Genomic DNA, 14,037 nt, shown 5'->3' on the forward strand with positions numbered 1-14,037 from the left:
TCACGTGAATGAATGTTAAGTAAGAGCAATATCCACAAAAATACCGGGTTTCTGCAATAAATACATTAAATAAAAGGTGGACACAATGATAAATGAAATATATTCGTTGACCTACAGCATTCCTATGTATTTCCAGGTTTTTTTGTTTGTACTTTTAGAAATAGTATATAATATAATTTGATTTAAAAAAAGGTTAGAAAAAAAGGTTAAGATGATGAAAACTTAGACCCGTGAACATGAAATTTGACCAAATAAACGTTTTCCCAATAGAAAGCAGCTGAATGTACAGAAATAATATTTTGTTGAAACAGGGTATGAATAATATTATTATTGATGAAAAACAAGTTTGACCTATGGTAGTGTCAGTTACACTCAAATGAGGGTAGGAACTAGGTACATTTACTCACTTACATTTACTTGAATAACTTTTTTGGGGAAAAATACTTTTAGGAGTAGATTTACTGCACTGTGCCTTTTACTTTTTATCTTTTACTTTAATAATATTACTCAAGTAATATTATAAGTCTTAGTTGAGTAAAATGTTCGCATACTCTATCCAATACAAATAACTTCAATGAAAAGAGAGCAAGCTCACCAGCTTTGTAGTTCTTATGTTATTTTCTATCTGCTGAGCCTGTTTTACCCTTTTTTTACCATTTCTAAAATACAGCAAACACTACATATTGTCCTTGGAAGTATGTTACCCAGTTATAATATACACACTACTTGCATGTAAATTTTGATTATCAAAAAACTGATATGAAAAAGTGTTTTTCTGCCTGAATTTGAATTTATTTTTTGTAGTTTTTATTTATATTTGTCTTTAAAATGTCAGAATTTGCACATAACCTTATGTTTTATGTGTGATGAAATCATTTTAAAATATTAAATCATATTATATTATTTTATTTTATCAAATACTTGAGTAATTTCTTGGAAAGCTACTTCTTTTTACTTTTACTTGAGTAAAAATATGTTGTAGAAGTGCTACTCGTACTAGAATACAAAATTTGGCTACACTCCCCACCACTATGTAGGTACAGTTAAGGATTTTGCTTCATGAAGTCCACTACTACTAATTTGTAGTAATTGACTTTCTCCACTAGTTGGCGGCACATTGAAAGCGCCAACTCCGCCCAACCACAAAAGAAGAAGAAAAGACTTTACAATCGCGTGACGTCACACTCGACCCTCACATCTTTGTCAGTGAACAAAATGGCAACCTACTGTCTGACTGTGGCCCGGCTCCAGGTAAGACTCTCGAAACTCAGCTTAAATCCCCTCCGCCGACAGCAGAGCGGGGTCAGCTGTTGTCTCCGAGCGGGTAAACCTGGTCGAAGGCGTTAGCGAGCCCGCTGGAGGTCAGAGAAGTGTGGCTGGGAGCGAAGAAGCTGCTCAGGTCATCGTGTCCCGAGCCTCTCTGAACGTTATCTAGCTGACGACAGCTGCTTCAAAACTAACCGACTCCGCAAATCACTGTCATTCACTATTATTATCAGATGGTATCGTAGAGACCCAAAGCCTTCAAACGGCTACGGTTGCTTTGGTTCTAACGCTCGGGTTTGGTCGCGACTAGCAAGGTTAACAGCAAGGTTAGACCTCACAGTGGGTCCTTTAAACACACAAGCTGTGGTTTTCAAAAATGGTTACTCAAATCTTTTTGCTTTATTTGAAGTTAGCGGAGTGTCTTCTGTTTATTTTGCCTTTAAAAGGCTCCAGATTTCTGTGCTGCAAGCAGTTGATTTTCTACTGAATATTCTGCTCAGGTAACCAAAAACCCATAAATCAAAGAACACAAGCAATCAGGAAATACCTCCTTAAATTTGACGTACAAAAAAACAAACAGTTGGATCTTTGCACACGAGTATATTATTACGACCCCACTCGATGTTGAATGAAAACTCCAAAATACAATATAATTTATGACTAATAAAAATAATTACTATTGTTAGACAGAAATGTCATGTTATGAACATGTTATGGGCTACGCAATCATTTGAAATACTGCTGGACAGAAGCCGGTTCAGCAGACAGTTTTTAACATGAAAGGTTGTTGCTAAAGAAGCTGGCTGAGCTCTAGCTTATTGATGGAAAGTTAAGTGGAAGAAAAAAAAATTATGCAAGCGATAAAAAGGATGTCGGAAGATTGTTGGGTAAAGTTAATTTAAGAATTCCTGTTGACCGGCAGCGCCACACATAGACCACGACTGTCACATTTCTTGTGCTGAAGCCACTCCTAACCCAAGTAGGAAGAAAACTGGACTGTCGATTTTCACCAAAGTCCTGAAAATCAGGCTGACGGCCTCCATGTCACGCCACATTGACGCAGTAATCGTGCAAAAGGAGCCCAACCCAATACAGAGTACATGTACTGGACATACTTTTCAGTCAGCTGACATTTCTGGATTGAAATCTTTTAATTATTGATCTGGTGTCATATCAACACCTTAGGTTTTTATTAAAGAAGCAGTGATATCTGCATCGGTCCCAGCATTGAAAACAATTCTAAGGACAGATCTATTCAGTCCAACTCTATGCTTTGTGCACTGACTGACATCATGCTTTATTATTTATTTTACATAATATTTAGAATTCCTAATTGCACTTTCTGAACCATTTGAAAGAAGGTTCGCTGCAGTTTATTTATTTATTTTTTACATGTTTGACCAAAACCTGTTGTTTTAGTCAGTTTCAGTTTCTTCATTTTTTTTTTTGTCATTGGCTGTTGACTCCTAGTTGCACTGACTAAACAAATAAAAGTTGTGCGGTTATTACATGTTTGACCAAGCTGTTGGTGTATTGAAGTGATCAAATAAATTTGTAATTAAGTACATTTATGTCCATGTTTAGAAAATATATCCATATTTTTTAGTCAATTCTGCACTGTTTTTCTGTATTGGATCAGTAACAGGTGATACTTAATATCAGTATTATCAGCTAAAGTTGAGAGCCATAATAACAAATCGTTTGTTAGTGGCGACCTCAATAGATTTCCAGCTGTGTGTTTGGACTCATCTTTTGATGTTTGCGATGTGTGTGTGTGTGTGTCTCTCCAGCTGGTCCTGGGTCATGGTGCACGGCGCCTACATGTATCGGCCGCTTACAGAGCCAAGGCCAAAGTGGCCATGAGCCGCTTTGAGCCCACTTCCTTTATCAACTATGACAAGCTCCATAGCAACGTTGAAATTGTCCGAAAAAGGTCAGTGCCTATTGCTCTGGGTTTCCTCCAGCTCTGCCTCATCTGTGTTGATGTATATTCCTCAAAGTGTTCTCTGTCTGCAGGCTCAGCCGTCCTCTCACTCTGTCAGAGAAGATCGTGTACGGCCACCTGGACGACCCCCACCACCAGGAGATCGACCGCGGTCGCACCTACCTGCGGCTGCGTCCCGACCGCGTGGCCATGCAGGACGCCACGGCCCAGATGGCCATGCTGCAGTTCATCAGCAGCGGCCTGCCGAGGGTGGCCGTGCCCTCCACCATCCACTGCGATCACCTGATCGAGGCCCAGATCGGCGGAGTCAAGGATTTGGCCAGGGCAAAGGTGAGGAAGCATCTAGTGGAGGATGTGAAACCGCGACGATCGAAACAGGAAGTTCTGCTTGTTCTGCTGTGGATTATTTGTGTTAGTCTATCACTGTAATATCTTTTGCCAGGTCTTGTGAACTGGGCCAGATTTTAGAAAGGGTTTACAGAGGAAGTAGCCCAGGGCAAAAAACTTTTTTTTTTTTTGAGTGGGGGATGTCCACTAATTTTTATCTTTTAATTATGTATTTGTTTATTGTAATAAATGCATGTTTTGCAAATGTAGTTCATATAAGAGTCATAGACCCATATCAGGTGAGCTGTAATGATATTTTGGGATTTTTATTTTTATAAACGGTGTTCAAGTTAGGGATGGGCATTTATTGTATTATTAATATTGTGATAAGAAGTTTCATTTATTGTTGTCACAATTAATTCCAATTAATGATGTTTTAAAGGCCCCAAATGGTCCATATTGTTGGGATTCTCAGTTAATTTGAAAATATGAATAAATGCAGTTACTGCATTTATTCATATTTTCAATCCCAACAATATGGTCCATATTGTTGGGATTCTCAGTTAATTTGAAAATATGAATAAATGCAGTTACTACGTGCAGCTTATTGATGCAAATCATACTTCTTTATGTGACTGGTGTCCTAGAGAAACGTGTTACAATGTATTTCAAGAGCAGTATTTGAGTTTGTGGTTTGTGATTGCTGTGCCATCTAGTGAGAGCCATAAAGTTACCTAAAAAAAGAAGTAGCAAATATTTTTTGTTCTCAAAATAGTTACACAAAATATTGTGATACACTTTAAGCCCATATCCCCCAACATGTAGCTGCTGGCCAAGAGATGCATTAAACCTACCATCATTAGTTTGTACTGTGTTTATGTATAGGACTACATATTAACATACTGTAATTTATGTTTGCCAAACAACTTCTTAGTGGACGAGGCACCAAAATGGTTTCCAGCCAAGGGGCCCCCATCTTTGTCAATCCAGCCTTGCTTGTAATTTGTAACCCACAATTGAGCCACGGGTCTGTTTGTTCCCATAGGAAGTGAACCACGAAGTCTACAACTTCCTGTCCAGCGCTGGAGCAAAATATGGAGTGGGCTTTTGGAAACCTGGCTCCGGAATCATCCATCAGGTACAGTGAAACAGGAACTTTGAGCAGATTGCAACCAATCTGCTCTAAGTATGACGGTGGTTCAATCTACTACAGATGTAACTCTATATTTCCGTAGGGACTGAAATTAGTTGTGATGAATCGATTATTGAAATACTTGTCCATTAATTTAGTCATCAATTAATAATTAACTTGGCGATACAGTCTAAAAAAAAACATTCAGTGAAGAAACAACACAGTTCTTTACAATTTGCATTTCAGATTTAAAAAAAAAAACCTTTCCATGTAAATTTGTTGGATAGTTTTAGTTTCACCTGGTTAAAATTCTGTTAAAAAAAAAATCTTAATATTAAGCACCTTTTATTCTTCAGTTATTAATCGGTTAATCCAAAAAATAATCACCAGATCAGCCTTACACTATTGATGTTGGGTCCAGCAGCCAGAGCTGAGCCTCTGACATGTTGATGTTAGAAGGATTGTTTTAGCAGCCTTTGCTTCAAATGATCCAGTGTTCACTTAAGGAATGCTGGGTTATTGCATTTCAGGCAATAGAAAGCTAATTTTCTTATTTAAAAAAAAAAAAAAAAAAAAAATCAATTTATTTGCATCTCTCAATGTATTTCAAAATTTTTTCATCCAACTAATTGATTAATTGTCAGAATAATTTATAGAATAATCGATTGCTAAAATAAGCATTAGTTGCAGTGTTAATTTCCCCCAACAAGACGATCTGCATCTCCACAGATCATCCTGGAGAACTACGCCTACCCAGGAGTGATGCTTATCGGCACAGACTCCCACACGCCAAACGGTGGCGGGCTTGGCGCCATCTGCATCGGAGTGGGCGGAGCCGATGCTGTAGACGTCATGGCTGGAATCCCCTGGGAACTCAAATGTCCCAAGGTTGGGCCGATTCCTTTTTTTTTTTCTTCTTTCTCATTCCTTACAGCTAGCCTTGCAGCAAGAAGGTCCTGGGTTCGATTCCCCGCTCAGGGTCTTTCTGCATGTTCTCCCTGTGCATAGTGGGTTCTCTCCGGGTACTCTGGCTTCCTCCCACAGTCCAAAAACATGACTGTTAGGTTAATTGGTTTCTCTAAATTCTCCTTAGTGTGTGCATGGTTGTTTGTCCTGCCTGTCTCTGTGTTTCCCTGCGATGGACTGGCGACCTGTCCAGGGTGACCCCGCCTCTCGCCCCTTAACAGCTGGAGATAAGCACCAGCACCCCTCCCGACCTTTGGGGCATAAGGGTGTTAGAAAATGGATGGATGGATTCCTTACAGGTAGTTGTTGTGATTTTCGTCTCTTCTTATTTTAATGCATTCCTCCGTTTTCACCCTTCCAGGTGATCGGCGTGCGGCTGACCGGCACCCTGTCCGGCTGGACGTCTCCCAAAGACGTCATCCTGAAGGTGGCGGGCATCCTGACAGTCAAGGGAGGCACCGGCGCCATCGTGGAGTACCACGGACCGGGAGTCGACTCCATTTCCTGCACTGGTCAGCACAATGAAGAAATCGTCTAAACCTCTGAACATTATGACTCAGAAAGCACAACTGCAGAATCTTCTGCTGGTCTTGTTTAGGAATGGCCACCATTTGCAACATGGGAGCAGAAATTGGAGCAACAACCTCCGTGTTTCCATACAACCACCGCATGAGGACCTACCTGGAGAAAACCGGCCGAGGAGGTGGGCTTACAGTTTGTGTCTTTATGATATAACTGTAATAAAAGAGAGAGAGTGTGATCCGTCACTGAATCTGCAGAGCGACGATCAAATGTGTGTGTTTTCGCTCAGAGATCGCTGCTGTGGCTGATCAGTACAAGGACTTGTTGGTACCAGATGAAGGCTGCGAGTACGACCAGATCATCGAACTCAATTTGGACGAGGTAGGTCTTAACTTCTTACTGTCTGAATTTATTTATTTACCGTATATATGTGGAAAAAATAAATAGTTTTTGCTGCCAACCTGATTCTTAAATTGAGCTGGGAATTAAAAATTGAACTCTAATAAATATCTAACACTGGAACTGGAAGACATTTTACATATTCAAAATAAATAAAACAACAAATAAAAAGAATTATAAAGTCTCTGAGAACAAAACTGTCCTTCAAAAAAAAGGCTTTTATCCTCCAGTTTTTGGTAGAAAGAGAGAAAGAGGAAAACAATAAATCAGGTAAATGGAAACTATTGAGTTCTGTTTATTTTTTTTTTATCCAATTAATTCATTCATTGCTTACTGCGACAGGAATACATCAGATATTTAGCTAAATAATGGCGGGAGAAGAAATCCACATTAAACACAAACTTCTGGTTTTAAACTTCATCCATTTTCCACTTTGAAAACAAGCAGTTCTGCTGCATAATGAAACATAGTTATAGACTGAAGGCCTGGTATCTCATGTGTTCAGTTTAATAATAAAATGATGCTTTCTCACCTGCAGTCCTTTCCTTTTGTTGTTACACAAGTTCTTCCTAACTTGTGTGTTTTCTTGCCGCTTCTTTCCAGCTCAGGCCTCACATCAACGGACCGTTCACCCCTGACCTGGCGCACCCCGTCTCCGAGGTCGGCGCCGTGGCCAAGAAGAACGGCTGGCCGCTGGAGGTCAAAGTCGGTGAGGACAGACGGAGATGTGCTGCTCTTCTTGTATCCAGGCTTGACTTTTGTTGAGGATTTCTTCTCTGCTTTGCTTTAAAGGTCTGATCGGCAGCTGCACCAACTCCAGCTACGAGGACATGGGCCGGGCCGCCTCCCTGGCCAAGCAGGCCCTGGACAAAGGCCTGAAGTGCAAAGCTCAGTTCACCGTCACCCCTGGCTCCGAGCAGATCCGGGCCACCATCGAAAGAGACGGATATGTAAATGCTGGCTCAAACAGACTGCACATAACCTCTCGTTCTGAAGTGGTAAAATTATCACTATTCTTTGTTGTTGTTGTTTTGTGTTTTGTTATCTTTTAGTCAAAGATCCTCAGCGATGTTGGAGGTGTAGTTCTTGCCAATGCATGTGGACCCTGCATTGGACAGTGGGACAGGTAATTAGTTTTAAGTTGACATCAGGTGATGGTTTTTTTTCATGCTTATGAAAAAAAAAGATTTTTAACACTGAATATTGAAAAAGAAAAAGCTGTTGGGTCTTTTAGACATGTACCGTCCAACTCTGTGCTACTTTGGGTTGGTCTATCACAGGGGTCTGCGGCTCCAGAGCCACATAGAGCTCTTTAGGCCCTCTGGTGTGGCCCTTCACAAGTTTTCCCAATCTGCTGAAGAATTTATCAATATTTTAAAATATAAAGGTAATTATGCTAAGAATGCTAGCTTTAGAAGTTTTTCATAGGTGTTTTTATACAATATATGCAGAGCATCTTCCCAAAGAATAATGTTAATAGTGTTAGGAATATTCTTTTTTTTTTTTTACTGAAGTTGCATATTTAGGTCAAACTGACTTTTTATTAGCTTATTACCATGATCTAATACAACTGAAGGTAATCTAGTTACCTTCAGCCACATATAAAATGATAATATGTGGCTGAAAATACATAACACTGCCCTGTTTAGTGAAGTTTTTATTAGTAAGGGTGTGTTTTTGTACCAAGGTCCTAGAGGTTACAAAAATTGAACATCTCATTGAAGGAAATGTGTTAAACCCCAAAACGAAATTAATGAGACCTGAAAGTAAAAATAAAAAATCTGAACAAATTTTCCATAGTAGGTATTATTAAAAATGAGCTATTTGTCTCAGTGAGTCATGTTGCTAAACAAATGCTGTTCAGCTGGACTGAAGGCAAACATGGCTATTAAAATTGTTGACCCCTGGTCTATTACATAAAATCATCGTAAGGGTTTGGTTCTGTTGTCACTTCCTGTTGTAATAAATCAGCTTGATCAAAGTTTGTATTGATATTCTGTATATTTGTTTATGTGCAGGCGGGATGTGAAGAAGGGAGAAAAGAACACCATCGTTACGTCCTTCAACAGGAACTTCACCGCCAGGAATGACGCCAACCCTGCAACTCATGCGTTTGTCACCTCTCCTGAGGTAAACCCAGACCGGTCCACACCTCCCAGCACACACAGGTTCCCATTCCGTACCTACCGTCCTTCCTCCTGCCTACCTCCCTCAGATCGTCACTGCCCTCGCCATCGCTGGGACGCTGGACTTCAACCCAGAGACAGATTACCTCACAACCCCCACGGGAGAGAAGTTCAAGCTGGTGCCCCCCACCGGAGACGAATTACCGGCCAGGGACTTCGACCCAGGGCAGGATACCTATCAGCACCCTCCCAGCGACGGCACCAGCCTCACGGTGGACGTCAGTCCTCAGAGTAACCGGCTGCAGCTGCTGGAGCCTTTTGACAAGTGGAGCGGAAATGATCTGGAAAACATGGTGGTCCTCATCAAGGTGGGCGCATGCCAGTCTAGATGGGAACGCTCTCACGGCTGCTGGCGTCGGAGGGTAACTCTCACCCATCTCTCTCTGTAGGTGAAGGGGAAATGCACCACAGACCACATCAGCGCCGCAGGCCCCTGGCTGAAGTTCCGCGGCCACCTGGATAACATCTCCAACAACATGCTGATCGGTGCCGTCAACAGCGAGAACGACGGCATCAATAAGCTCAAGAACCACCTGACGGGAGAGTACGGAGGAGTCCCTGATGTGGCACGACACTACAAGGTGAGAGTTCAAGATGTGACTGTTCAATAGGTTTTCACCGATTGATCAGCCAGCTGATTAATACACATCCATTTCCTTAATTTTTGATGATTTGTGATAAACCGATAATTACTTACATGTGAACCTGATCTTATCTACCTCTGCAAAGGTCTGAAAAAAAATCTGCTGCCTCCTGTTACTTTGGCATGAGAAAGGGCAGACTGGTAGACTCCCACCAGTTTACAGCAAATTACCCGACTTTTTCCAACTTAACGTTTTCGACACACAGGAGGCAACATCACTCCCTCACCATTCATATCGTATAGAACCAAGCCAGAACATGTAGGCGTGCACACGTAGCAACACTAGAAAAGTTGAAAAACGTTCAACTTTTGTTTCCGTTGCTAACACTGCTATCACTATTGCTGTTATCGCTATCACGTCCCATGTGTTGGGTTCACCTTGAGTCGTTCGTCACTCCACGTGTCGAGCCCATTAGCAAATTTGTAGCTACATTTAGCAACTTTCTAAACAAAGAAAATTGCATTGGCCAAAATGGGAATCAGCAGGTCAGGCTCTTTAAAGTCTGGTGATCGGCCAGGAAATTGCAAAACGATTCACCCCTTTATGTAATAATCTTTAAAATGTTATTTAAAAAATTACAGTTCATTCCTATAGAATTTCTATGCTGGTTTCAAAAGCATTTGTCTTTCATAATAAGCTGTAAAATCTCAAATTGAAAGTCAGTGAAATTCTGTTTTTATTGCTTCTCCTCTGCAGGCCAACGGCGTGTCGTGGGTCGTGGTTGGAGATGATAACTACGGCGAGGGCTCCAGCAGAGAACATGCAGCTCTGGAGCCCAGGCATCTGGGTGGAAGAGCCATTATTGTCAAGAGCTTTGCCAGAATCCACGGTGAGCCACACAGTTCATGCTGCAAATAGCTATATGAACATGAAGCCAGCTGGGTCAGGTTTATTTAAATAGCCCAATTTTTTAACAAGTGTCCTTTAACAACACAAAGGAGTTTAATTTCTATCAAATATAGAATCCTACATAAAATATAATCATATAATACATGACATATAATGTAACACAAATACAGTTGGATGATGTATTTGCCAATTGGTAAAATGTTGCCTTTATAAAAATCAGTCAACTCCATCAAGTCACGGCTATCTGTTCTTGTTAGCAAGCATGTAGCAAGTGCAAAAAAGCAAATGGTTAAGTGTAGATTCTATGAAAAAAGAAAACAGGAAGTTGGTGGCAGCAGTAATTACAAATGACATAAATGGAGAATGGCAGCATTGAATAAAGTGAAGAACATTAAAATTGTGTCATTTAGTCTGGTTGATTTTCATCTGAACTGAACAGTTTATTCTCCATGTCTCAGAAACAAACCTGAAGAAGCAGGGCCTGCTTCCTCTCACCTTTAGCAACCCATCCGACTACGACAAAATCCGCCCCGACGACAAGATCTCCATCAAGGGACTGAAATCCTTTGCACCAGGAAAGGTAAGATCTAACATCCGATATACTGTACTTTAGCTGTTCAGAAATAGATTATAAAGAAACATCTCCTCTGAGGGTCTTTTCTCGCGTCTCATCGTTCTCAGCCCCTGACAGCGGTCGTGACGCACAGTGACGGCAGCCAGGAGACGCTGGAGCTCAACCACAGCTTCAACGAGACCCAGATCGAGTGGTTCCAGGCGGGCTCGGCCCTGAACAGGATGAAGGAGCTGCAGCACTGAGCCGTGGAGGGAGGGAAACATGGTGGTACAGCTTAAGGGAGGAAACAGAATGTCAAATAACTGTTTCATCATCAGGATTAGCTTGCAGCTTTCACTGAAGTACAGTTACCCAACCAAGCAGGAATGCTTTTAAATGTCAAGCTAATGATTTTTGATGGAACAGTTGAACTTGGTCCTGTAATTTTTATCTTTTAATCCTCATTCATCAACATTAAGCATATTTTTGAAATGATGCGAGGCTACTGTGTGTTTATCGAGCAGAAAGTACAAGGTTATAGACCCTCACACACTCTTGACACAATAAGCTGTGACCTGACCCGGGACATAGTAAACGCTGACCCCTGGTCGCTATTGCAGTTGTGCAAACAAGTTAGCACAATGTTGAGCAGCTGCTCGGTCAGCTGAACACAGTCACTCTGCTGCTTTTGGGCTCATCTTTACAATGGTTTCTTCTATTTATGGACTCGGTTAGCAAACCTACGGAAACGTAGCAGAACGTTAAAGGAAAAAAATAAACTTTCTCGTCCGAGACCAGATACTTTCTCGTGCGCAACAGATGGCATCTCCTGCGCTCGAGACGCTGTCAAGTATTCACAGCATACCATCTCGTGCGCACCAAATATTATCTGCTTCTCACGAGATAGTATGCGGTTCGCGCGACACGCCATGTCACGTGTGCCACATATTATCTGGCGATAATGAGACATTAATTGGTGTGCATGAGATAGTATCCGGTGCGCTCGAGAAAGTTTCGTTTTTCTTTTGTCCTTCAATGTCCTGCTACGTGTTCGGTACAAACCTGTGTTACATCACACGGACCTAAAATAAACTCTTACACTAATGCTCGTTTTTCTGCCCTCTGGTGGCCCAAAGGCGGTACTGCAGAACATCGTAGCTGCAGCAGGCGGACCTGTTGTATGTATATGAAAGGAACATAAAGATGACTCGTGAGACGTACTGAGCGTCAGATTGCTGTATATCTAACAGAGTTAGACCAGTAGGGGTCGTTTTTATATTTATGTGTTAGAGTTGGTTTTCAACACAGCACAGCAGCACTTCATTTGCTTTAATACGCTGTCAAACTGTTGTAACTCTTCCCCGATGCTTCCACTGCTCTCATGATCACTTCTAATGAGGTCAAGCGCATGATGTTTTCTCTTCTGCTGTTATGTATTTATAATAATTTTTCTGCAGCAGCTCCAGGCCGTCGTCATTTCACTCACAGGGTAACCTTGCAGCTTGTATTTTTCGGTGGTCTCTTTATGTGCAGCTTTCATATATATATAGATATGTTTTTTTTTATTTAGCCCCGCTGAAATAATTTAACAGATGTTTTTTGAGCAATGAGAATTTTAAGAAACTCATAAAACTGTTCTTGTTCTTTTGTTTATATATAAGGATAATTCCCAGCAAAACGTAAATTTGGGGAATGTTGGGGGTCAGTCAGTCAAATCAGAAAAAAAAAAAAAAATCAAATTTTTTGATTTATTCTGCCATTCAGACGAAAGCTCTTCCTTGTAACCACTCCATGTAAAGTGCCCGACTCTGTGTGCAGTTCTGTGTTTGTTTTGCTCCCAGATGATCTTTTTCTGTATTACAGAAATTTCAGCAGATTGTAAAATAAAAACTCACTGATATCATTTCTTCAGCTGGTATTGTGGCTGTTTGTTGAACAGTGTCAAAAATCTATATAATCTGACAAAAATGTAAGAAGTTTTGTTTTTCTCCAGCACAGCAAAGTACAGAAAGTGCATTGCTCCTGCTGACTTTTTTTTTTTCTTACACAGCAAACTCAAACGTGTACACAGCTCGCAGTCGCACGGTCTCAAGAACTTCTCCATATTGAAATTGTAGAAATGGATCAAGAGGAAGGTCTAACCAGGAACCAGTAAATTCAAATGATTCTGCATGATTATCTTGGTAATCTGGATTCAGGATCATAAATCAATATTTCCCAGCGTGCATGTATAATTTCTTTGAGCAATTTGGACTCGGGTCAATTCTGGTCTCTGCATCTAAATAGTGATTCTCTTTTAATTTTCAGATGATGAACTAAAAAAAAAAGGCCAAAACTACTGTTGGCCTCCCATAATGTGGCCCGTTTTCTCTAGAAGTGTGCTTACATAGAACCTCAAGATAAAGACTGTGTGGTTACATATCTGGATACTTTCAAATTACACCAGCGTGAAATGTTAAATATTACTTAACTTTAAAAAGCTGCATCGAATGCACCTGCAGCTGTTTAACATAATTTTTTAACAGTTTGTTGTCTTATCAATACGTTTCGCCACAACCAGCTCTTTGATGACATTTATGATCTTGATGGCCCGAGATGAAAATGAGATTGATATCTCTGTAAAAAAAATAAAATAAATAACGCCATGGAAAGAAGTGATTCAAAACTCGGAACATTTTCGACTTTTTCAAACTCAAAAAATGTCCAAATGTCGATTTTCTTTTATGAATTTTCATTGTCATTCATTCATTTGTTTCAAACAGGTTATTAAAAACAAGAAAAGAAGCAATCGGTAGGAAAAGAGAAAAAACGTGCATACACGTAAACAATGCACGTCTGAAACCTTTTCTTTTCAAACGTAAATCTCCAAGGTTTTTTTGTTGTTTTTTTTTTTTTCGAATTTATTTTAGAAAAAAAATTCTGAAGCTTTTCTTAGCAAATTTTGGTATTTTTAAGCTCAGAAATGTCTGTTGTTTTTTTTTTTTTTGCTTCAAATTTCTGAGACTAATCTAAAAATATCGGAGTTCTTTGGCGGAAATGTACTCCTTTTTTCCCCTCCATCTACAGTGGCCATAATACCTGCGCCGTCGTACCAAACAGCTGTGATTCTTTTTTTTTTTTAAAAGAGTTAAATATTAAGACACATATGATCACATGAAGCAGTCATGTCGTAAACAGTGTTGCTGATTGTTTCCATCCATTCTGACAACAAAGAATTGACTGTGGTATCGTGAAGCCGGCTGTTGTTT

At 40.4% G+C, this 14,037-nt stretch overlaps 1 protein-coding gene across 1 annotated transcript; it reads left to right on the forward strand.

Moving 5' to 3' along the window:
* The first annotated feature begins 1,134 nt into the window (after window positions 1-1,134).
* On the forward strand, window positions 1,135-12,696 carry aco2 (aconitase 2, mitochondrial). Its single transcript, XM_032573695.1, has 17 exons — window positions 1,135-1,251; window positions 3,057-3,199; window positions 3,283-3,541; window positions 4,584-4,676; window positions 5,400-5,558; window positions 5,998-6,148; window positions 6,235-6,339; window positions 6,448-6,539; window positions 7,161-7,266; window positions 7,350-7,507; window positions 7,610-7,683; window positions 8,576-8,687; window positions 8,773-9,051; window positions 9,133-9,324; window positions 10,084-10,216; window positions 10,695-10,816; window positions 10,918-12,696. The coding sequence occupies exons 1-17, from the start codon at window positions 1,216-1,218 to the stop codon at window positions 11,050-11,052; spliced, it is 2,349 nt and encodes a 782-aa protein (XP_032429586.1). The 5' UTR covers window positions 1,135-1,215; the 3' UTR covers window positions 11,053-12,696.
* Window positions 12,697-14,037: the final 1,341 nt, after the last annotated feature.

Source organism: Xiphophorus hellerii, chromosome 10 (assembly GCF_003331165.1).
Source record: "Xiphophorus hellerii strain 12219 chromosome 10, Xiphophorus_hellerii-4.1, whole genome shotgun sequence".
Taxonomy (NCBI): Eukaryota; Metazoa; Chordata; class Actinopteri; order Cyprinodontiformes; family Poeciliidae; genus Xiphophorus; species Xiphophorus hellerii.

What these genes read in the sequence shown, in the direction of transcription:
- aco2 (XM_032573695.1), top strand. Translation starts at nt 1,216, where the DNA reads ATGGCAACCTACTGTCTGACTGTGGCCCGGCTCCAG. An exon ending in AGGATTTGGCCAGGGCAAAG is followed by an intron (nt 3,542 to 4,583) that starts GTGAGGAAGCAT and finishes TTGTTCCCATAG; the next exon opens with GAAGTGAACCACGAAGTCTA. An exon ending in ACATGGTGGTCCTCATCAAG is followed by an intron (nt 9,052 to 9,132) that starts GTGGGCGCATGC and finishes CTCTCTCTGTAG; the next exon opens with GTGAAGGGGAAATGCACCAC.